Below are 25,330 nucleotides of genomic sequence, written 5' to 3'. Positions count from 1 at the left end.
CAGAATCTGGTTTGTCATTGATGTTCAATGGGTGTTTTTATGTAACCCATGGGACACACTCGGCAAGGCTCACGGTTCTGCCTACACTTGTGTGCAAATGTTACTCATTGCAGAAAGGAGTTTGCCCGCAAGAAATGTGCGTTTGAAACGGTGCTTTCTGCTCAGTCCCTCATGGAAACTCCTTGCTAATGAAGATATTAGCGATGACCTCCCCTACCTTCCCCCCCTAATGCAGAGAAGTGCCCTGGGTTTCTTAGGGCTGGAGATTTTACTCCTGGTCTGAGGTGGAGTAAAGTTTCCAGCGCCGGTGTCAGTCTGTTGGCAGAAGCAGGAATTCTGGTGCCGGAAGCTGCAGTCAGGTCTGATGCACAGAAAACGTGTGTTAGGCACACAGAGCATGTAGCACAAGAGTGGGAGCAGAGAGGAGGCTGGAAACTACAGGCCAGTTAGCCTCACCTCTGTAGTGCGAAAATTAATGGAGACCCTGCTGAAGGAAAGGATAGAGAACATCTACAGCAGTTTCACCAGAGGAAGGTCCTGTTAAACAAGTCTGGTTTGTTTTGATTCAGTGACTAGAGAATTGGACCAAAGAAGAGTGCTCGATGTGATTTACTTAGATTTCAACAAGGCTGATACACCCTGCATAAAGGCTTGTGAACAAAATGAGAAGTTTGGGAATGAGCGCCAAGGAGGTGGCATGGATTACAAACTGGTTGACTGATAGGAGACAGCGTGTGATGGTAAATGGAACCTGCTCTGAAGAGAGAAATGTTAAGCAGGGGCCACAGGGATTGGTATTGGGACCAGTTCTGTTCAATATCTTTGTGAGCGACATTGCGGAAGGAATTGGAAATAAAATGTCTATTTGTGGATGATACTAAGATCTGCAATAGAGTGGACACACCATAAGGAATAGGTAGAATGAGTCGTGATTTAAGGAAACTTGAAAAGTGGTAGAAGATTGGGCAGCTGGGATTCAATGCCAAGAAGTGCAGAATCCTGGAGCTGGGGTGCAGTATCCAAAAGAGCTGCATGTGATGGGGGCTGAAAGACTGGTGTGCAAAAACCAAGAGCAGGATCTTGGGGTGATAGTGTCTGGTGATCTGAAGATGGTGAAACAATGCGACAAGGTGATAGCTAAAGCCAGAAGAATGCCGGGCTGCATAGAGCGAGGAATAACCAGTAAGTAAAAAGGAGGTGATAATACCTCACCTAGAGTACTGTGTTCAGTTCTGGAATCCGCATCTCAAAAATATAGAGACAAAATGGAGGCGGGCCAGAGAAAGGCAACCAAAAAGGTGTGAGGTCTGTATCGGAAGACATATGAGGAGAGACTGAAGGATATGAATGTGTACAGCCTGGAAGAGAGGAGGTGCAGGGGAGATAGGATACAGACCTTCAGATACCTGAAAGGCTTTAATGAGGCACGAACTCTGGAACCTTTTCTGTTGGAAATAAAATAATAGAACTAGGGGTCATGAAATGAAACTCCAGGGGAGATGACTCAGAACCAACATCAGGAAATATTTCTTCACAGAGAGGGTGGTGGATGCCTGGAATGCCCTTCCGGAAGAGTGAAGATGAAAACAGAGAATTCAAAGGGGCATAGGATAAACACTGAGCATCCCTAAAGGCTAGAGGATGGGAATGAAGAAAGCTTGTAGGGGGGTAACCGGCTGGTGTGATAGTTACTACCCTTAGCAGAAGCTATGGAGATTACTACCCTTAACCAATAAGCCTTGATGCTTTTAATGCAGCTGCAACATTGCTCCCAGCTTAGACGGCAGGGAGAAAAGGGAATTGGATTCAGAAAACAATTGAGGGCTCCAACTTCTACATTCTGGGATACTGATACGCAGACACAAGGAAAAAGCACAGGACTGCTTCTACGGCCAGGTCCATAAGCAAAGCACGTCAAGTAGCACTGTGAATTTTCAGGAAAGCTCATCACCCAATACAAATGTTGCTAGGTGCAATTTTTATGGACCAACATAAAGCTTGGGATAACTGCACGAGTGGCAGTTGATACCTAGGGAAGCTTGCTGGGTAGACTGGATGGACCATTTGGTCGTTTTCTGCCAATACTCTGTTACTATGCAAGAGCATTTTTGTTTGCATAAATATTGTATTTGCATAAAAAAAACATAAATCATATTTTCTACACCTGAAATCTTTATGTGCACAAAACATGACTTTTGTGAGCATAAATGTGCCTGAGATACTTCCCTTAAATTAAAATGTGCAGCAGTTTCACTTGGGTTTGTGTGCACGTGTGCAGCGAGAGTCTGTGCACTTATGCAGCTTCCAATGCGTAATGTTCATTAATGTACGCCAGCGGGCGTTAAAAGGTTTTTAACCCTCACCTTCTGACATCGGGCTCAAGGAGGGAATGAATGAAAAAGAGAAACCATGCCAATTGTTTTGTTCTGATTTGCCTCACTGACTATTTTTAAATAATTATTTAAAACAAGCTGAGATGACACTGCGAGCTTCTTGTGTTTCCTGTGAAGTCATTTTTGCTGACTGAGCCTTCTTCCTAAGTGCTCCCTGGAAATGCCGCTTCACATCAAACATTCAGGAAAGAAAAAGTCATTTCAAGAGAGAGTGGAGTCTTAGCAAAGCTGGCTGACGGTGCCAGTGTCCCTGGTCCCTGGGGCAGTTTCTGGAGAACACTCTTTCTAGATCTGACCTTGCAGGCATCCGAGGAAGCTAAGGACAGACAAAGCCCAGGACTTCCTTTCCTACCCCCACCATGCCAGAAGCAGCCTTGCAATTTATTGGCGAGGAACTGTTTTCCTTTGGAGGCTCGCAGCACTGCTTAGGAGTCCTGCCCAGCTCTGCGTGACCTTTAATCAGGTGCAGATCTTTACGCTGGGGCAGTGTTTGCCAAGCCTTGTTAAGTTGTTTCACCCCTACACCCTCCTTTTCGCCTTTGTAATGCTTTTAAGCACCCTCTCTTTTCTAATTGTAATACAGGGTACTGCATTTAAAGTTATATTTCATTTATACCCCACTTTATCAGTCCCTAAGGGCAGGGGCAGTTCTATCATGAGGAAGGGTAAGGTGGTTGCCTTGAGCAGCAAAAATACCCTGCAGCAACTGCCTCATTTCCCTGCCAGACAAAAGTCCCACTGCAAGGCGTCGGCAGGGTTCCCACACACCGCTGGAAAGAAGAGAGTCCTATCCGGCCATGCAATCGCACCCCCCACCCTCAGCGGCAGGAAATCCTGCCACACACACACGGCCCTGCCTGGGAAGGCTGCGACGGGCGGGAAGCCCGGCCTTGCCAGCAAAAGACAGAGCACCAGTCCCTCCTGAGATGGGGGAGGCCAGGCCCCACCGGAGAGGAAAGCTGGCGTGGAGGCTGGGTTCTGCCAGCAAAAGAAGAGCTAGAGCCCGCTAGTGAGGAGGAGGAGGAAAGGCGAGAGAACGTTGGAGATGGGGGTGAAAGAGGGAAAGGTGAGAAAATGGAGGGGAGGGATGAATGGGGGAAAGGGTGAGGACTGTGGTGAGAGAGGCCTGAATGAAATGAAAGGATGGAAAGGGTAAGTGGAGGGACAGTGGGAAAGGAGCATGTGTGCATAGGAGGGAGGAGAGGAAAGTTTGTCCTGCTCCCTCCTCCCCAGTCCATGACCATCTCTGGTGACTGGAAACCAAAGGTTCCCAGGAATGGAGAGTGGGGAATTTTTTTTCCTCCTTAGTTTTTAATTATTGGGTGTTATTTGATGTGTGCTGCTGTTTTGAAATATTTTATTGGTGTTTAGGAAATTTTTAAAATGTTTTTATAATTTTTAATTATGGATTCATCACCTGTTTTAAAATATGCATTCTTTTTATTAGTATGTGTTACCATTAAGATTGATTTATATTTCTTGATTTTGTTTATTTATTTATTTATTTATAGATTCTTATATCCGCGGTACGTATAGTTCTACATCACCTCGGTTCACAGTGAACAATAACTTAGCAACAGGCTTTACATATAACAGGTTCTACAGAAAACAATAGTAGTAACAAATTTTACATATAACAGTTAAACAGGAGGCCTATATAACTCCAGTAAATCCAATCACCGAATTAATTTTCAACGCAAGCCTATGAAAGGGCCGGATTCTAACGTTTAGATCTAGTAGAATCCACAGGTTTGCATACGGAAGGAGGTGAAAATGAGTAGAAGTGTGATGGGCTGAGAGCAACAGGCTAGTGGCGAAAACAAAGTATGTAGTGCAGAGTTGGTATCAAAGTAGTTCTGTGAGGAGAAGGACACAATAAGAACATGGTGTAATTGAGCAATTATACAGAAGACTGATTCATAAGATATTTATTAATCATTGATAGAAAGCTTGTTCAAACACCATGTTTTGAGGTTTTTTTTGAAGGTTTTGTGGCAGGACTCAAGACATAAGTCCAAAGGCATATTGTTCCACATGTTGATACCCGCTATAGAGAAGGAACGTTCTCTTGTGGATACGTGTTTTATGTGTTTGAGAGGATGAACAGCTAATTTGGCTTGGTGGATGTTTCTTATTGGTCTAGTAGATGTGTGGAAAATAAATTGATCAGTAAACCATTGCATCTCTTGGTTGTTAATTGATTTATGGATGAGAGAGAGTACTTTAAAAGTAATCCTGTACGTTACGGGAAGCCTTAAAAAATAAGAATACAAGGAAAGCCCTGTTGGATCAGATTGATGTCCATCAACCCCAATATCCTGTTGTCAACAGTGCAGTCCAACTCGCAAGTACCTGACCAATCCCACAAAGTAGATCTGATTCCTGTATCTCATGCCCAGGGACTGCAGTGGCTTCCTTTAGTCTGCCTGGCTAAGAATGTGTTCTGGACTTTTCCTCCAGGAACTTGTCCAAACCTCTTTTAAACCCCGCTGTGCTCGTCGCCTCGACCACGTCCTCTGGCAACAGATCCCACAGCTTGATCGTGCGCAGAGTGAAAAACTACTTTCCATGATCTGTTTTACATCTGCTGGGTGTCAGTTTCACGAAGCGTCCCCTTGTTTAGTTTTATATGAAAGGGTAAATAACCCTCCTTTAGTTATCAATTCCACCAAACAAAAAACAACCACATCAGGATCAATGTATGTTCTCAGAAATGATAGGGAAAATTCTCATCAGATTATTTTAACGAGTTTACCATTATGCAAAGGTTTTCACTGCTTACTTCAGAACTTTGTGACATGTATGTGTAGAGAAATCTGGGGATCTGGACTATGGTCAGGCTTTGATAACCTGTAAGAACTGTAGAACAGGAAATGTTGTACAATTCATTTATAAACTTATATAAGTCCCATGCCCAGCATACTGGATGCATTCTATGAGCTTAGAGGGGTGGGATGACACTAGACCTGAATCACCTAGTGAAAATCATTTAAAATCAAAGCTCCATTAAAAAAAAAAAAAAGACCCGTTGATAACCAGATTTTCATGGTTCCTATTCAAACTGCCTCTGAGCTTAGGGCAGGAGTCCTGGAACCCCACCATGTGCTGAAAGCAGTTTGACAGAGCCTCTTGTGTACAAAAGGGTGGCTTAGTTTTGTGAAATAATTCTGAGTGTTGCTTAAAACAACATAAGTTATTTAGACTGTTCTTGTTAGTCGAAATAAAAAAAAGTCTCTTAAAAACAAGTGGCTGCTGATGGATTGGACTGGGCAGATGGTTGTGGTGTTGATGAAGGGGCCGTAGAACCAAGCATTCAGCCCTTCTCCGGGTGTGCTTTGGAAAGTTATTGCTCAGTTTACCTAGGAGAAAATGGTTTTAGCACTTATAACAAAGAAATAGAACTATATCCTTGACAAATGGCACACTTTTTTGCTTGCAAGTGGTGGGAAGCTGGGCAAGCCTCATCCTTTCATTCACTTCCATATTCCTTCAAAGAGCGGAGGGAGGGAGGTGCTGCTGGAGAACCCAAGGATGAGGCAGAGAGCAATGAGAGGACTATTTTTATTCTACGTATGTAACATCTGTAATATATCAACCTCAAGTGACTATAAAGGGCATGAAAGATGATGAATGGGGAGCCCTTTTTGTACACTGTAATTCTTCAGCTCGTTTTATTTGTTTAATAAATATCTAAAAACGAAAACCTATTTTCTCTACTTTAAACTGTGCGGGTTTTATCTGTACACCGCCCCGGACGTTTTCAATTGCAAACTGGAAATGCGCTTAGCAAGAACTTTAAAATAAATAAAGCGCAGCACTTATATCTGTGCCTGGTGGTGACGGTTTTGGTTTTTGATAAATGTAACAATTCTAGCAGGCTCGGCACTGTATTTTGTGTTTTATTGTAACTATGGATGTTTTTATCATAAACCGCCTAGAACTTTGAATTATAAATATTTTAAATAAATAATTAATAGGTATGAATCAACCGAAGAGAGAATTCTAAAAGCCCAACTCAATGACTCTTCTCAACCTGCCTTTAGGAAATAGCCTTGGATTCATCAATCAAACAGCAGCCAAAGGTAGGTGCTGGAAATGGTTTGTGTGAGTCCAAATTCTGTCAGCATTAGAGACTGACTGGGGCAATTTTAGTTGTAGCAGTAACCAAAATGCCTGCACAAAAAAGGGTGATGAAAAACAGCAACCTCCCCTGTTTCAGAGTATAGTTAAAGTGTGAGTTAAAATGTTTGGGTACTTGCGACTTGGATTGGCCACTGGTGGAGACAGGACGCTGGGCTTGATGGACCCCTGCTCTGACCGTATGGCAAACTTTACGTTCTTATGTGATGAACTGAAAAGAAACTGTAACTGAGGCAATGTAGGCAAGTGTCTATGTATGGCCATTCTGCTGTATGAGCCACTTGTTTTACATCATCAACTGGTGGCTGCTACATGCTACTACTGTTAATTCACACCTAGGAAGTCTGGATTTCACCCAGAGCCACCAGGAATTTGCATTAATTACTGGGTCTCCATGGAAATTCTAGAAAGTTCCTGATCTATCAACTGTTTCAGCCCCTTTCCCTTCCTCAGGAAGCCTGCAGGGAGCAGGAAGAGAGGGGTGAGAGTGGAGTACCCACAGGTAGCAGCCGCAGCTCAGTCTGTAGTTGGGATTTCAGGACTTGGGCCTCAGATGGGTGTAGCGTGGGGGTGCACAAGTCATGGAACTGTGACTTATAGTGGGTGGGTGCAAAAGTGTGCTGGGGTCAGGAAGGGAAAGAAGGCTGGGGTTCTCCCTGGTGGAGGAAGAGGAGGAAAGGGAGAGAGAAAGAAGATTGATACATGTTATTTCCCACTCCTGCTACCTAACACCAATCTTAAAGTGACAACTGCAAAGTTCCCAGGTCTTCAGCTGTGTGTCCAGAACTTGGGCCTCAGCTGGAAGCAAAGGTGTACAAGTCAGGGACAGATAGGGGAAAGAAGCAGGAAGAATGCTGAAGTCATCCTGGAGGGGGAGGAAAGTGGTGGGAGTGGAGAAAGAGAGGAAGATTAGAGGTGAGGGGGACAGAATTATTTCTTCTCATCCCATTTCCTCTCCCCTCAACCCCGTCTCCACTAATCACTGGGAAGAGCAGGGTGCCCACAACTCAAACGTTCTCACGTCTCACCATTTCGTAATCCACATAAGTGAAAGTCCTTGTTCCATGGTGTTTACAATCTAAGCAAGACCAATAGCCTAAGAGTAGCCAAGGGTATAACTCACTGATGCTATAAAGGAAGCTTTGTGAGGGCAGTCATGTATATGAATATGCATGAGATAGTCATTGTGGATATCTTGAAAACATGCCCTGTGTGTGGCCCTTGAGGACTGGAGTTTGCCACCTGTGCTATAAATCTACAAGACATGTTCATTGGGGATATCCTGAAAACCTGGCCCGTTTGTGGCCCTCGGACTGGAGTTTGCCACCTGTGCTATAAATCTACAAGACTGCCCTCACAAGACATTGTTTATATAGCATCAGTGAGTGATACCCTTGGCTACTCTTAGGCTATTGGTCTTGCTTAGATTATAAACGCCATGGAACAAGGACTGTCACTTATGTGGATTAAGAAATGGTGAGACGTGAGAACGTTTGAGTTGTGGGCACCCTGCTCTTGCCAGTGATTAGTGGAGACGGAGGGGAAGTGGGATGAGAAGAAATAATTCTGTCCCCCTCACCTCTAATCTTCCTCTCTTTCTCCACTCACCCCCCCCCCCCCCTTTCCTCCCCCTCCACGATGACTTCAGCATTCTTCCTGTTTTCCTCCCCTCGCGGACCGGTGTTCGCTACCCCTGATTTATAGGATACTAGTAACAGGGACTTTAGAAAAGGATTCACAATTGCTGTGCCAGCTATACACGTGTAAGAGTCATCCTGCCCGATCGTTTTGATTCTATTGAGCCATAAGAAGCCAATTTCAGCCCTAGGGCGGCGTTAAACAGCGCTCGCAAAGTGCTTTTGTGACATCGTCAGTGCTTTGCAGCTGATTGGTCCACTGCCGACCCTGGCTCTCCTCCCACTGATCGATTTCCTCTCATTGCTCCCTCCGGGCCAGCAGAGGGCGCTGCTTCAACGGCGAGGCTCTGGGCTGCGTGTGACGCACTCTGCAGGCGCCGGACTGCGTCTGACGCAATTTGCGAGGGCCGGATGAAGGTGACGGCGACTTCCTACTCTCCCGATGGACGACGAGTTCCTGGGCGCTGCGGTGGCCGCGGACTGGGAGGAGCGGGTCGGGGTGAGTGACGAGGTGGTCCCAGAGCCTCCGAGCGTCCCGGGTTTGGGCGCTCCTGTGTGAGGGAGGAGGCGGCAGTGGCGGTTTGCAGGACCGTGCATCGTGGGATTTGTAGTCCTGCAGCTGCCGTCTGAACCCCGGTGGCGCAGGTACCAGAATGCAACAAAGCCGGGCCCGGCCTGTAGTCTCCCGCTTCTAACTGGCTCGCTTGGCGGTTGTGAGGGCGCCCAACTGGCATAAACATTTTATAAACCGAAAGTTGAACTAAGCGGTGTACAATAAAACATAGATTACTAAAGAAACAGTTCAACACACAACATTCAAAATCACAGATTAAGCATTCCTTATTTTATTATTATTGCATGAAGTGGCTACCGTGCTAGTCCGCTGGAATGCACTAAAAGTTAACAAACAAAAACCAAACAATGTATACATGTTGATACCATTTTATTGGACTAATTTAATACAATTCTTGACTAGCTTTTTGAGGTAAGAATTCAAGTGAGCGCAAGGTGGCATTACCAGGAAATATAAAGTAGTGTGGCTTCCATAAGTGAATCTTAAAAGGCATTCCAGTAATGAGGGGGAAGGGTGAAAGCATTCAGCAATAAAGGCTAACAAAAATATATATAAGGTGATACCTTTTCTTTGTGAAAGCTGGTCGAGAAATGTATTAAATTATCCAATAAAAAGGTGTGTGTATGTGTGTGTTATATATATATATATATATATATATAATATACACACATATATATCCATCAGAGAACCACCCTAAAATAGGGTAGGTAACACCACTAATGTCTTAAATGATTAGAAAGATGCTGAATGTTACATAGAAACATAGAAATGACGGCAGAAGAAGACCAATCGGCCCATCCAGTCTGCCCAGCAAGCCTCATTGCAAGCTTTATTACACAATGGCAAAGAATATTAAAAATATTCAAAAAAAAAAACTGGCCCACAAATGCACACATATTTTTCAGTTGCTTTAGTCATTCATTCCTCACTCACACCACTTCTAAACTCGCTGTAGTGTTATGCATTTATAACCCTTAAAAAAGTAAACACCGTAATCACAGCAATAATAAGCCATTCTCTATCACAAGGAATAGTCCCCAAGATAGCAAAACAAGCTTTTGTGAAACCAACTTTGAAAAATAACACTGGAAAATTAGATGACTGGGACAACTATAGACCAATCTCAAACTTAACTTTCAACTGAAAAGCATTAAAAAAAGCAGTTTTATCTCAATTAGAAAATCACCTGGGAATATTTTATTCCCAGATCAATTTGGTTTTAGAAAAAAACGTTCAACTGAAACTCTACTCATATCCCTAACAAACATACTAAAAGGATTTGATCATAATGAATCATATTTACTGGTTCTACTAGACTTAAAAGCGGCATTTGACACTGTGGACCATCATCTACTCTGCCAACAACTAAAAAAGAATTGGAATTGACGGAAAAGTTCACAAATGGTTTTCCTCCTTCCTTAAGAATAGAATTTTTTAAGTAAAATTAAACAACCAATTATCATACATATTTACAATAGACACAGGAGTTCCACAAGGCTCAGCATTCTTGGCAACCCTACATCTACCTCCTACCAATATGCACTCTCTTAGAAAATCTGAACATGAAATTTGTCATATATGCCGATAATATTAAATTTTCCATTCCATTTGATAAAACCTTTGAAAGAACTACAGCAACCTTAACAACATACATGAGATTTATTTATTTTTATTTATTTATTGTTTTTGTATACCTACATTCGATCGAGATATCACATCGGTTCACATAAAACTGAACAGTAAATAAGACATGGGCTGCTTATTTTTACAGTGTAACTTAGAACAGTTAACAATGAACTAATTGATCAATCCAACAAGAACTTTCTCTTCTAAAACTTACACTTAACCAAGAAGAGACAACAAAAATCTCAAACAACTCGCCCTCAACCTTAGAATAGTCAACATTACACCCTCAGATGAAGTCTGTGACCTTGGAATACAGATTGATGAAAACATCAACAAGAAAAAACATATAAGCAAAATAATGAAATCTGGGTATTCCAAACTCAGAATCTTACACCATCTAAAACCTTTACTTACCTTCCAAGATTTTTGCACAGTCCTACAAACATTAATATTTTTGAACCTGGACTATTGCAACTCACTTCTGTTGGGCCTTCCCGCAAGCACAATTAAACCACTACAAATTCTCCAAAATGTCTCAGCAAGACTCCTTATAGGAGCTAGAAAATTTGATCATATTATCCCTTCTCTAATCAACCTTCACTGGCTTCCAAAAAGTTCAAATCCATTACAAAGTATTATCCCTCATCTTTAATATTGTAAACAACTATGATCCATCTCCAGGAATAACAGTAAAAAGCTACAGCCCGCAAAGAGATCTCAGATCTCGAAACAACAATCTTCTTAGTTCCTTCAAATATGAACACTCATCTAACCCAAATAAGAGAACAAATGTTCACAATAACTGGACCCAAACTATGGAACGATCTACCCGAATCAATAAGACTGTTAACGGGGAAAAAAAGAAATTCAAACAAGAACTTGAAGCCCTGGCTCTTCAGAAAAGCCTACGAACTAATGTAAAAAATATCAGACAAGCCACTTAATGAACATTATTTTTCCAGAAATATTACTTCTCAGCACAGCAAATAATTTGACTAAAATCTATTCAAAACTGAAACAGTAAATATCAATATTAGATTGTTAACTTTGAATGTTTTGATTTTCACTAGTATTAAAATAGATAAAATTACTTTAAATAAGATCCTGTGAATACAATATTATACAATGTAATCGCATAGAATTTATGTGAACCGTTGTGATCTTCTGTTGGAGTAACGGTATATAAAAAGCATAAAGAAATAAATATAGATATCGACCTAAAACATTGTCAAATATATACAAAATGCTTGTAATGAAACGATGACACACTTGCATTAGAGCTGGACTTCAAGAAAGAGACTTTGAACTGCAAATGAGTCACATGGAAGATGCCTTCATTAAAAAGGGGATACAGCTGAATCGCAGTCCACAAGAAAGGATGGTTCTCAACCCTGTCCTGGGGACCCCCCCAGCCAGTCGGGTTTTCATGATATCCACAATGTATATGCATGAGAGAAAATTTGCATGTTATGGAGGCAGTGCATGCAAATGTTCTCTCATGCATATTCATTGTGGATATCCTGAAAACCCGACTGGCTGGGGGAGTCCCCAGGACAGGGTTGAGAACCACTAAAACGTTAGTGATGTTACTTTCCCTATTTTAGGGTTCTCTGATGTACCCGCATATTTTATTTAAAGCCTAGATCCTATATTTATTTATATACTTTTATTTGTTAATCTTTATTTCTGTGAATCTTTTTGTCGGTTCCAAAGTGTCTGATCATGTTGACTACAAACGTCTTGCCTTCCTGGATTGTTTTACATTTTCCTTGATTTTTCTGATTATGAGGTCATTAATGCGGTGGCCTGGTCTTCCCTGTGGCTTTGACCTTGTGTCAGTGTGAATTGAATCTTGCCTTTAGCGTTTGGCCTATCCTGCCAATGTAGCGTGCTTTTTCACATTTTTCTGCATTGAATGATATGCACCACCTTGGAGGAGAAGTATCCGGAGGATCCCCTTATGCTGAATGGTTTTCCCCTGGGGTCCTGTGATAGGCCTTGGCGTAGTTTTAGTACACTGCAGGGTATATGTACCATTTTCTTCTTTCTGAGTTTCTGTTAGAGGTTTGGTTTTTACTCATTTTTGCTTCAGATTAGGTGGCTGCTTGAAGGCCAGTATTTCTTTGTGTTTCATCCTATAGAAGTAATGGCTATAGGGTTTTTATACAACTCTGGGATGTATGTAATTACAGTACATGCTCTTTCATTTTCTTTGTATTGCAGTTCATTTGTCCTGAGTATTTAAATGAGCAAGCAGGCTTCTTGGAGAATATTTTGGGTGGTTGTCCTTATGTTTGAAGGATTCAGTCAGGAGTTTGAGGTGTTCATCTCTGCCTTTTGATTCAGAGCGACTTGGCTATGTATAATGATAATTCATTCCATCCTTCAATCAGATTCAAAATGGACTACAGTATAGAAAGAGTTACCTTTTTGGATACCACAGTTTCTGCCAGTGGCTATCTACAAACATCTGTATACAGGAAACCAGCTGACAGATGCAGTTACCTTCATAGTTCCAGCTTTCACCCTTCACATACAAGAAAGTCCATTATCATTATTTCATCACTAAATCTGTTGCTGCCATCCCCTGTGTGTCTCCCATCCTTCCCAGCAAAGAGCCCTGCTAATATTATTGCTGCACCTCTGGTTACCTCTGGGGTTCCAGAGGGTTCCTAACAGCAGCCCTTACCTGTGGCTGCTGTTAGGAAGTGTGATATGGTCAATTTTGGGGTTAATTAAGAGGCAGATCTTACAGGGGGAAATGACAGGATGGGACTGAACTTCCTCAGGCTGGGGTACAGTGGCAGTCTCAAGTTTACTGTCAATGCGTTCCTTAATATAGTAACATAGTTGTGAATGTGTAATTAGAAGCCACTCAGGACATTGAATGATGCGGCATTCGCATTTTTTTAAATAAACAGTAGATAGTAGGATGGCAGCAGAAAAAGATCAGTTGGCCTGTGCACACTGCTTAAGATGTACCCCAGCTGCCAGCCATAGAGTGTGACTGCCTGTAAGAGCTCTTTCCTTATCCAGGACAGTTTCTCCAGCCCCTTGGGTAAACGAACATGCAAGAGCCACTGTTTAGCTCACCTCCTGTGCCTTGCAAAAAGTTTTTCGACCCTTGTACATTTTTCACATTCTATTGTTTAAAAATACAAATCAAAATGCACTGAAGTAGGAATTTGTTTCACTAATTTACAGAGCATGCTCTACACTTTCATTATGAAAGCACAATTATAGAAACATTCCAAAAGTAATTAAGTAGGAAAAAAACAAAAAGTCTTCACACCCCCTGATTCAATAGTTGGTGGAAGCCTCTTTTGTAGCAATTACAGCCCTGAGTCGTTTAAGGTAAGTTTCTAGCAACCTGGCACAGGAGGGAGGTGCAGTTTTTGCCCCTTCTTGGCAGAAGAGCTCAAGCTCTTTCAGTCTTAAAGTCTTGCACTGGTTTTCGATGGATTCAAATCTGGGCTTTGACTGGGTCACTTGAGGACATTCACTTTTTTCTGCAGTCAGTACAAGGAACATGCATCCTGTCAGACAGACCCTGATGCATGAATGCTAAGACTTCCAGCTGTTACAGTGCTTGCAGCCTACTAGACCCAGCTGCTGGTTAATTCTGATATTTGCATTTTGCCAATGAGAGCTTCCCTGTGGCGTTTGTAAGGTAGAGTTATATAAATATAGGGCTTTTCAGAAGAGCTTGTGCAGCTAGAGTTTTAAGGAAAGAGAATTGACTCGGTGCCAAAGGCTCAGGGAACCATGAATACTCTTTACAGTGAGTGTAATGTACAAACATCTTTGTATTGTAACTATCAAAGAATTTTAAGAGGGCAATTCTGTCACTGAGCTTGAGTTTGTTAACAACAGGATGAGGGCTATGGGGACGGTGAAGATGATTCTGGTGTCCAGCAGGAATGCTTGCTTAAATTCTCCAGTCGAGATTACATCATGGAACCTGCAATATTTAACACACTGAAAAGGTGAGTGGGAAAGAGATGGTTGTAACCACTCCTTGGGTTTTGGGGATGGAGGGAGAAAGGCATACGAAGCTTACCGGACTACTGTGGATTTTGCATAAAGCCCTGTGCCGTTCCTATGACCTTGCAGAATAATTTTACTCCTTCCTTACTGGTCAAGCTATGACTGTTTTGTGCTTTGTACAGATACTTCCAGGCAGGAGGCTCTCCCGAGAATGTGATCCAGCTCTTATCCGAGAATTACACTGCGTGGCACAGACGGTGAACCTGTTGGCAGAGTGGCTCATTCAGTCAGGTGTGCTGATCTCTCCATCTAAAATGGGGTCTCCTGTCTGCTTTCAAAGTCTATTCCCAGGCTATGAAAGAGCCTAGTCAGAGAGATACAAGAGTGCCCAACGTGTAATAAATGATTTCTCTCTCTCTCATAAATCTTTAATCATCAGAATTCCGGTTTAAACTGCACTTTGGTGATTCTTGTGCAGTAAAATGTATTGTTGAAAAGCTTTTCTTCCACTATTGAAAGGTGTGTTTTGTTCAGCACTCACTGTGCATAGGTTAGATGCTGATCAGATGTGCCATTAACAATGACCCTGATATAATAAGATGTGCTGGGCAGTTTTATCTGCAAGGTTGGGTGTGCAGACTTGACTCTCAGTGCAGCAGGGGGTTTTGTGTGCACAAACCTGTTTAACACTGAGCTCCTCCTCTTTTTAAATCCCCTGTTAAGGCAGAGAGGTGCAGGCGCCTAACGTATGGTTTCCTAATGCAGAAAATGTAACTGTTGATCAGAGCTGGAGTAAAGTTATGGGGCTGTGATGCAGGGCTCCTGTACGTGGAGCTTGTATGCGTAAATCATGCATTGGGCTCAATGATGCCTTCCAGTTAATATAAAAAAGTTATCGTAATCCAGAAATAGACAGAAATTAAGTTGTCTAAAATAAAGTCTTTGTTATCCATTTCTTTTTCCCACCTTTGAGCTGTAAAGGCCTCCGCAGAAACCCCAGTCCTGTCCAGTCTAATGAGCCCAAACTGAGCTTGGGAATCCAATTCGAGTCTCCAGAATAGGAGGGCACAGTGGTCCCACTGGGCTGGATCCATACAATGTCTCTCTTTTTTTTTTTTTTTTTTTGCTGTACTTCAGCCAAACTTCCTCACTTTCCACCTGCAAACTCTGCTTTCTTTCAGGTGTGGAACCCGTGCAGGTCCAGGAAACTGTAGAAAACCACCTGAAGAGTTTATTGATCAAACACTTCGATCCCCGGAAGGCTGATTCAATTTTTACAGAGGAAGGAGAGGTAATGCTGAGAAGGAAGTTAAGGGCGGTGTCCCACCTTTACTTACGTCAGTGTAGTCTAGAGAGAACATCGGTTAAGCTTACAAGTAGATCTTTCTTTTGTCCTGTCCTTGATCTTGGCAGACTCCAGCTTGGCTTGAACAGATGATTGCACACACCACGTGGAGAGATCTCTTTTACAAACTCGCTGAAGCGCACCCTGACTGCCTGATGCTAAACTTTACTGTCAAAGTAATGTACACATAGTCATTAACCAGTAGCACGTCCATATGAGTGCTGGCATCTGCCCTCACAGTTTCTGTTTCTGCTGCAGCTGATCTCAGATGCTGGGTATCAGGGAGAAATCACCAGCGTGTCCACAGCCTGCCAGCAGCTGGAAGTGTTCTCCAGGGTCCTGCGCACCTCGCTGGCTACAATTTTAGATGGAGGAGAGGAGAATCTGGAGAAGAATCTTCCTGAGTTTGCAGTATGTGTTTTTGTGTGTTGGGGTTTTTTTTTTTAATTTTGGCTTTATGGAGGTTTGTTTTCATGACCTGATAGCGCAAGTGAGAGAGATCCTGCCAGGGATCATTAAGCCTGGATCTCCCCTACCAAGGGACTTACCATACTGAAGGGACTAGGACTGAATGATGCTATACAGAAAATACAAAATGTCCTTTACGTTAGTGGGAAATGTAGATGAAGGAAATAGGATAATTAGGCACTAATCTGGCCAAAGCTTTATTGAGGGAATCAGAGTGTTTGAACCTTAGCATTTGATTTCCTAGCCTCAGATTACCTGAGCGTAGGTAGAAGATGATGATGATAATATTCTCCCCTCTCGCCTTTAGAAGCACTCATGGATCTTAGGCACTAACATCATCTGCCGCTGCATTTACTACGGATGTGGCTGTGTGTTTATAACATGCACCAAGCTTCTTAATGGGGCAGGAGTTTATGGACAGATCTTAGTATTTGTCTGATTTAAAGTTTCTTGCTGCGCGGAAGGATTTCGTTTTCACTTTGTTTCACTTGTGCCTCTCATATTCAGGGTGTTCCCATCACTTATTTATTTATTTATTTTAAGTTTTTCTATACCGGCATTCACAATAGATATCGCATCATGTCGGTTTACAATTAACAAGTGGATAGGTAACAAAAGGTAAAAACTAATATTTATCTTAATAATAATAATAGTAATAATAATAAACATTAAACAAGAGAAGGCTAAGGTATGCAGTTACAATAAAACAAGGGAGTAATACAACTTGGAGCATAGAAAAGAAGCAGGGGATTAAATCGAAAGAACGTAAATGCCAGTCAATGCATTATAGAATCTCCTACAGTTGCAGTTTTGCTGTTTTTCCACCCAAACCAGAAATGAATGATTTAGGAATTTCTAGCATTTTCTTGCCTGCTGTTTTATTAATATTATTTGAGGAGCTTCAGCTTTTATCCAAGAGGTCTAACGCTGTCTCTCTCTGCATGTCCATAGAAAATGGTGTGCCATGGGGAGCACACCTACCTCTTTGCCCAGGCTATAATGTCCATACTAGCCCAGGAGGAACAGGGTGGATCTGCAGTACGCAGAATTGCTCAGGAGGTGCAGAGATTTGCCCATGAGAAGTAAGAATGGATCTTATTATAAACCCAAACCCCCAGTGCGCAGACTGCAGCCCATGAAAAGTGTAGTATATACATTGTAGCAACTGAGCAATCTTAAATCAGGAGGGACAAGAACATATTTTGGAAAGAACATGTTTGTGAATGACATTGGAGAGATTCAGTTTATGCCAGATAACCTCAGAAGCAAATGATCCTAGAACATTCATGTTCGGTAAGGCCAGCACCACTGCCATGTAAGGTCTCTCCAGTTTGTCACTGCAAACCCTACGCAGTCTCCAGTCCCCTTCCTACCTTGTCCCTCTGTATCTGCCCCCACGCGTGCTTAAATTCTGTCTCTGGTTTGGTTCCTGCCACCTCTTCCGCCAGCTTACAGGCATCTGCTGGCCTTTGGAGCTTGTCCACTTTCAACGTTGCATCATGACTCCTTGTTCGTGAGCTGCTTTTTCTCTGGATAATTCTGTCTTGTGCTTTATTAAAGCGCAATTATTTCAGAGCAAGAGTTGTTTTTTGTCCAAAGTGTAAAGTGGATGGGAGCTGGGTGCAGCAACTGCTTTCTGCAGCTCATCCCCTTCTCTCTCCCTGGGGTGCTGGGGTAGCTCTAGCCCTGCAGGAGGAGGGGTGAAGGAAGGCAAAGCATGGGCTGGGAGCAGAGACTGAAATCTGTTTTAACAAGGTGACAGTGTTCTACTTTTTCCTTTCGTAGGGGTCATGATGCCAGTCAGATCACACTGGCACTGGGCACTGCAGCCTCATACCCTCGTGCATGCCAAGCACTCGGTGCCATGCTGTCAAAAGGAGCACTGAATCCAGCAGACATCACTGTCTTGTTCAAAATGTTTACGAGCATGGACCCGCCCCCGGTGGAACTGGTCAGTGGATTAGTCACTTCCTTACTATGTGCAGCTCAGTAACCTTAAACTCATTTCCTTTAATCCATAAGAGAAGAATCTAATCTGTGTGAGACTGGTAGCTCCTCAGATCCTTTCAATCATTCTAACCTGTATTCTGTGCTTTTCTGTTAAGTGTTGTACTGTGCAAGCCTGTGTGGGGCATGGTGGTGACTGATTTGTTTTCGGAACAGATTCGAGTGCCAGCTTTCCTGGATCTGTTTATGCACTCCTTATTCAAACCTGGAGCTAAAATCAACCAGGACCATAACACAAGTACATCCACATTTTAGCCTATGCAGCCAGCGTGGTGGAGACCTGGAAGAAGGTAAGCTAACTAAGGTGTGTCCAGCGGGGTGTCGTACTGAGAGCCGTGAAGAGGTCTGCACGGATCAAGCTAATGTAAACGGAGCAGATCTGAACTTAGCGTCGGTAGTTAATTGACGCCTGCTCAGTTCCATGCAGTCATTATCTTCCATAAAGCAATCCAGGGTTTCTGGCTGGGGCCCCATTCCTGGTCTTGTCCCCAATTTTCATTTAACAATGACATTTGCCTCTTATTTCAAGAACAAAAGAATGAACATCAATAAAGATGAGCTGAAGTCAACCTCCAAAGCAGTGGAAACCGTTCACAGCTTGTGCTGCAATGAGAACAAAGGAGCTTCAGAGCTGGTGGCCGAGCTGAGCACGCTGTATCAGTGCATCAGGTGAGCTCGCTGTATCAGTGCATCAGGTGAGCGCGCTGTATCAGCGCATCAGGTGAGCTCGCTGTATCAGCGCATCAGGTGAGCGCGCTGTATCAGCGCATCAGGTGAGCTCGCTGTATCAGCGCATCAGGTGAGCTCGCTGTATCAGCGCATCAGGTGAGCTCGCTGTATCAACGCATCAGGTGAGCGCGCTGTATCAGCGCATCAGGTGAGCGCGCTGTATCAGCGCATCAGGTGAGCTCGCTGTATCAGCGCATCAGGTGAGCGCGCTGTAGCGCGCTGTATCAGCGCATCAGGTGAGCGCGCTGTATCAGCGCATCAGGTGAGCGCGCTGTATCAGCGCATCAGGTGAGCGCGCTGTATCAGCGCATCAGGTGAGCGCGCTGTATCAGCGCATCAGGTGAGCGCGCTGTATCAGCGCATCAGGTGAGCGCGCTGTATACGGCCCTGCCGGATTCCTACCCCAGCTGAACAAGGTGTGACGGCATGGACCACCCTCTGCGCGCCTCATTTTTTGTACACTTCCTCTAAGTCCTTGCTGCTTGCCACATTTGGAGTCGGGATGCTTGGTTACATAGATGTGCGGTCTGATCCAGTTAACTATTGGAATAAGAATTGCTAAAATCAACCAGCTGCAGGCCATCCAGAGAAAACACTTTGTGTAGAAACTTCTCTAAACAAAAACACGGCCTTCATAATTGTCTCTTGTGAGAAGTAATTTTTTTAAAATTTATCACATTTTCTGTGCTCATATAAAAAGCATTAAGACCAGATTTACATTTTGTATTCAGCAAAGTCAGAGTCCTCCAGCAGGAATCGGGGAATGCCTTACCCATAGTTCAGCGGCTAGGGGTAGTGCGAGAGATCCTAAAATCAAACCTGAAATCGCAGACTAATGCTGCAGAACTAAAAGGGTTGTGAATAGCATTCCATGTGCAAAGCAGGGAATTTGGTTTGGATTCTAAGAACATAAGAAGTTGCCATACTGGGTCAGACTGAGGCTCCAACAAGCCCAGCATCCTGTTTCCAAAAGTGGCCAATCCAGGCTACAAGTACAGGATCCCCCAAACATTAAATAGATCCATGCTACTAATGCTGGTAATAAGCAGTGGCTATTCCCCAAGTCAAAGTGACTAATAGAAATTTATGGACTTCTCCAGGAACTTGTGCAAACCTTTTTTAACCCCGCTACACTAACTGCACTAACCACATCCTCTGGCGATGAATTCCAGAGCTTAATGTGTGTTGAGTGTTAAAGAATTTTCTCCAATTGAAGTTATTTACTTCAGCAAGTGCCCCCTATCCTTCTATTATCTGAAAGAGTAAATAATCAATTCATATTAACTCATTCTAGTCCTCTCATGATTTTATAGCTTCACTCATACCCCTACCCCCCCCCCCCCCCAGCCTTCTGTTTCCAAGCTAAAGAGCCCTATCCTCCTTTCCTCATAGGGGAGCTGTTCCAGGCCCCTTATCGTTTTGGTCACCCTTCTCTGTACCTAAATTATATCTTTTATCTTCTCTTATTCTAAGTGATATATTTTATTTTTCCCCAAAGTATATGACAGTAAGGTGAATGAGAGAGGGGTATAACCAGGCTGTGGTTGTATATTTTAAAATGTTTCTGCAGGCACAACTGGTGGAATACTCCAGGGCAATGTTGATTTCGATTTTACCTACCTCCGTGTTTCTCTTCACACTTGAGTTACAGGATTTTGGTAGGCAGCTCTGGCTGTTTAGTGAAGAGCACAGAGCCGCTAACTTGACAAGCCCAGCTCCATTCCCCTGGCTCCAGCACTCACTAACCTTGTGCTCAGAGTTCAGATTGTGCAATAATATTCTTATTACAGCCCATGCCCTGCCATGAGTTAGTTTTTGTCAGCCGTCTGTATTGGGTTTGGTGCAGATTTGCAGCTGTGCTTTTTCTGTCAGGTTCCCCGTGGTGGCTATGGGGGTGCTCAGGTGGGTGGACTGGACCGTATCGGAGCCACGCTATTTCCAGCTTCAGACGGATCACACGCCCGTGCACCTGGCGTTACTAGACGAGGTACCTCAACTGCTCAGGAGAAAGCCTGTGGGATGTGAACTGCATATGTTAGGAGTCCTCTCAGAATGCACCTCTCGAGCCAGCCCAGATAAATCTGCTGCAGCAGTCCGGGTTAAATCCTTGACAGTAGGGAAGTCATTCAGTATTCATTTTTGAAATAAAAACTCCTGTGTAACCAGATATGGAAGCCAAAATAACACTGTTATGGTTTCGGGGTGTTTGAGTGGATTCCTGGGTACTGTGGGAGATGACCACGCCCATGGGGAGGAGCCCCGTGGGGAGCCACAGTACTGGGCTAGACTCAGGACGCACAAACAGTTTTTGTCTTTATTGTACAGCTGATGTGTACCACCAGAGGGGGCAGTAGTGAGCTGATCCAGAGGTAGCAGTCCAGGGACCCCTCGGCAGAGGGGAACCTGTCTCACCAGATGATGGTATAGGAGCTCCGGTATAGGTTCCCAGCAAGCAGAGCTGTAGATGAGAGAGACTGAGAATAAGATTACTCACTAGATGGAAGCTGTAAGGTTGATGATTCACTAGGCAGAAGTAGATGGTAACAGGCAGGGAGAGCAGGCCCTCGAGGAGCGAGTACCTTGATCCCAGTAAGGCACCTGAAAGAAAGCAAAGGGGTCCCCGAGGAGCGGGTACCCAGGTTAGAGATTGCCCCGAAGGGCAGAGAGAGCTCCAGTGGCAGCACGGAAAGCGGCAGAGTAGCTTAGACCGGAGGCGTATCCAATCCTTGCTAACTCAATGAGCTAGCAACAAGCGTAGGCTAAAGTACCCAATGGCGTGACGTCACTTGAGGGGGACGCCCCCGAGGTTCCCGCCATGACGTGGATAAAGACGTGGGTGGTGTGCGCACAAGCACACTAGGAGGCCCTTAGGAGAAACCATGGCGTGAGGCTTTGCCATAGTCGTTCCGGGGACGCCAGAGAGAGCGCAAGCAGATGTGGCGGCAGCCATATTCTGCTTGCCATTATTTATATTATTGTATAATAATATAAATAATTTTAATATATAATTATATATAGATAATAGATAATAATTTATATATTATATATAATATCTAGATATAATAAATATATAATTTATATATAGAGATATATATAATATAATAATATATATAATTTATATATAATATAAATAAATAATTTATATTTTTGTATAATAATATAAATAATACAAATAATGGCATTATTGAATGCCATTATTTATATTATTTGTATATAATATAAATAATTTTATATATAATAAATATATAATAATATATATAATTTATATATAATATATAATATAAAAAATTTATATTATTTGTATAATAAATATAAATAATACAAATAATGGCATTATTGATGCCATTATTTATATTATTTGTATGACTGTTGCTGTTTAATGGAAAGCCTGTTCTCTGATTATGTTCTACTATGTAAACTGTATATGTACAGGCCTGTTTGCTAAGTTATTGTTCCCTGTAAACGAGGTGATGTATAGCTATACGTACCTCGGTATAAAAGATTCTATAAATAAATAAATAAATAAATATTCACAAGGCTAGCGGGAGAGCGGAGAAAGGTGAGGCACAAGGGTTGAAGCCGTCTGAGACCGACGGACGCAACAACACTAGTCACCTTTTCAGGGGGAAAAGACAGCTTTCTGGACGTCAGACCACCTGTCAGCATCTTAATTTTGGAAATTAATAAAGACTTGCACAGTGATGTTGCTACATTGTCAGTGAGCGTTCCTGCAGTGAAAGCTATTCGGGGCTGCTATTAGCCCAGTACTTGAGCCACCACACACTCAGTTAGTCCCCTGTATACGCGTCTGAAAAGAATACATTCTGGAAGGGAAAGGACTGAGCTGACCTTGCTTTTAACCCTCTGCTTCCAGATCAGCACCTGCCATCAGCTGCTGCATCCTCAGGTTCTGCAGCTCCTTGTCAAGCTCTTTGAGACCGAGCACTCCCAGCTGGACGTCATGGAGCAGGTAACAAGATTTCTCTCCTCCCTTAGCCTCCTGCAGGAAAACTTTGCAGTGCTGAACTAATATTAGCTTCTCTGTAGTGTATTTCATCCAATAGCTAACATGAGCAAAAAGCATCATACAAAAAAAACTGAAAATAGAAACACCTGATGATTTATTTAAATTGGAAGAAAAAGGCTTCAGACAGCCTCCGGTGAATGAAACCTTCACCTTTACGGCTACAATCATCAGTCCCAAAAAATCTCCTTGGATTTTTAAGACACATGGCAAATTGTTACAATGTTGCTAAAACATCTGAAATATCCATTCCTGTTCATACCCCAGATCAGTCCAGACTCCTGGGTTTTGCCTCCTTGCCAGCAGATGGAGACAGAGAAAAAAAGCTTTACTGACACTGCTACATAACCCAGTGTGCCACCTGCAGTCCCTCAGTATTTCTCTGTCTCCAGCAGATGGTGGAGGTGCAAAACCTGCCATCTGGAGTATAGATTAAAAAAAAAAATGAAGTCCAGTGAAGAAAGGCTTCCTCGGGGATTGTGCGGTATCTTGTGGGGCCACTCCACCCTGGCTGACGTGGACAAGCAAAGGGTTGGTGACCCTTGACTTACACTCGTACCCAGACAGTGATCCAGATCCCTACTCCCCTCCTTCCCTGGAGCTCGAGAACCCTGAGGATCCAGCGGTCATCTCTGCAGCCTTCAGGGAAGTATCATTTTTTTTCTCTTCAAAGTAAGTTTGTTTGGAAAAAAAAAAATAAGGGAACAGATTGAGAACTCTGCTCCTGTTAGTTGCAGGGGATCGGGGCTCTGAAGGCAGTTGTCTTGGTGTGGGGTCCACACGGCAGATAAGGCGCTAGTGTTTGATAGCTGCAGGGGGATCCCATCAAGGCAGACTGCCGCGCTGTTTGTTTGCAGCACGTGTTAATGGCGCCGGGGAAGAGTCGAGCAAGCAGCTTTCAGGCTTGCGGAGAGCCGTACGTGCGGTTCAATTAGGATCAACCTGATGCATCTCTGGGGCTCAGGGTTGGCAGCTTGAAAGGTGTCAGGAGCATCGGGGACAGCTGTGGATCCCTTCCCTGTCAGCGCGAGAGTGGTGGCCATCTTGGCCTTTGGCAGCTGTGAGAGAAGCTTCAGGAGAGGTGATGGATTCCCCTCCACCCTTATCTCCAGCTGTTCATGATCCCGTGGGGGCACAGGAAGCCTCTGAAGAGGATCTGAATCTGAAAAAAGATTTAGAGGACTTCCTCTTTCTCTTCAGATTTTGTCCTCCTTATGCATGGGATGTAGCTGACCAGGAAGGCTAGAGGAGCGAAGCTCTCTCGTCCCAAGGATCAGCCACAAAGTTACACATGGCCTACAAAACGGCCCAAAGTGGCTGAGGCGAAAGGCTCTGGGAGGATCCGAAGGATTTTTGGCCTGGTGAGGCAGCCACGCAGTCCTTCTGGAGTCAGAGGACTTTAAGGATTCAGAAGAGCAGGCGGCAGATTCACGGTTACAGAGATATTTCCACCAATGTCTGGTCCGGAGGAGGTGCCTGTGGTCGAGGGGGATGACCCTAAGGTGGTCAGCTTGTTTCGAAAGGAGGAATTGTGGCCCTTGATTCCACTTGTGCTTTCAGAACTTGGCATTAAAGTGCCACAGGAAGAGTCTGTCCACGAAGGAGTAGATCCTGTCATGGACGGATTGAGAGGTCCAGCAAAGGCCTTTCTGTTCCACAACTCAGTGAAGAAGTTGGTGGTCAGAGAGAGTGGGACACTCCAGAGACTGAACTGAAGGTCGGAAGGGCGATGGCAAAATTGTATCTGTTACCAGAGGAAACGCTTACGCTTTGAACATTTCCAAAGGTCTTTGCAGTGTCCAAGAATTCAACCATTCCGGTAGTAGGGTCCACAGCACTGAAAGATGTGCCAGGACTGAAAATTGGAAGTTCACCTCAAGAGAATTTTTGAGGTCTTGGCTTTGGGTATGCGGGCTGCTGTAGGTAGCAGTTTTATGCAAAGAGCATGTTTTGCGCTGGGTACCGCACTTGCAGGCGAGGATGTCTTCCTCAGCATCCTCCACTTAGCAGGCTCTTCTTCATTTCAGAGGTAGGTCTCAAGCAGGGCCCAATCCTTCTGAGGTGGGCGAAAGCCTACCCAAGCTAACTCAGGCCAGGGCTCCAGGGGAGCTAAGTCTTCACAATGAAACAAGGCTGGTCCACTCTTCTCTACCGGCGGGTGAAGGTGGTTAGCCCTCTTTTACGAAAAGTGGGCCAAGATCACAATGGACCAATGGGTTCTCGATGTGATAAGAGACAGCTATGCGTTAGAATTTCCTCAGCCGGTGTGAGAGATTTACATCCTCCTGAGCTCACACCAAGAAGGTAGCAGTTCACCAAATGGTGGACTGTTCGTGGAGTCTGGGGGCTTTACTGCCGGTTCCCAGAGAGGAACAAAGAAAGGGAAGATATTCCATATAT

The 25,330-nt window shown here is 43.7% G+C and overlaps 1 protein-coding gene across 1 annotated transcript in view; it reads left to right on the top strand.

Moving 5' to 3' along the window:
- The first annotated feature begins 6,375 nt into the window (after positions 1-6,375).
- LOC115082536 (negative elongation factor C/D-like) overlaps positions 6,376-25,330 on the top strand; it is a 44,824-nt gene continuing 25,869 nt past the window's right edge. Inside the window, 15 exon segments of the mRNA XM_029586763.1 lie at positions 6,376-6,475; positions 8,493-8,669; positions 14,244-14,356; positions 14,540-14,598; positions 14,601-14,648; positions 15,539-15,648; positions 15,771-15,878; positions 15,961-16,113; positions 17,122-17,252; positions 17,956-18,121; positions 18,334-18,406; positions 18,409-18,467; positions 18,707-18,846; positions 20,779-20,893; positions 22,781-22,876. Of these exon segments, the coding sequence (XP_029442623.1) occupies positions 8,613-8,669; positions 14,244-14,356; positions 14,540-14,598; positions 14,601-14,648; positions 15,539-15,648; positions 15,771-15,878; positions 15,961-16,113; positions 17,122-17,252; positions 17,956-18,121; positions 18,334-18,406; positions 18,409-18,467; positions 18,707-18,846; positions 20,779-20,893; positions 22,781-22,876 (1,428 nt within the window). The 5' untranslated portion in view covers positions 6,376-6,475; positions 8,493-8,612.

This window comes from Rhinatrema bivittatum, unplaced genomic scaffold (assembly GCF_901001135.1).
Source record: "Rhinatrema bivittatum unplaced genomic scaffold, aRhiBiv1.1, whole genome shotgun sequence".
NCBI lineage: Eukaryota > Metazoa > Chordata > Amphibia > Gymnophiona > Rhinatrematidae > Rhinatrema > Rhinatrema bivittatum.
Note: the sequence above shows the minus strand (reverse complement) of the source record. Positions and strands in the feature narration are given on the sequence as shown.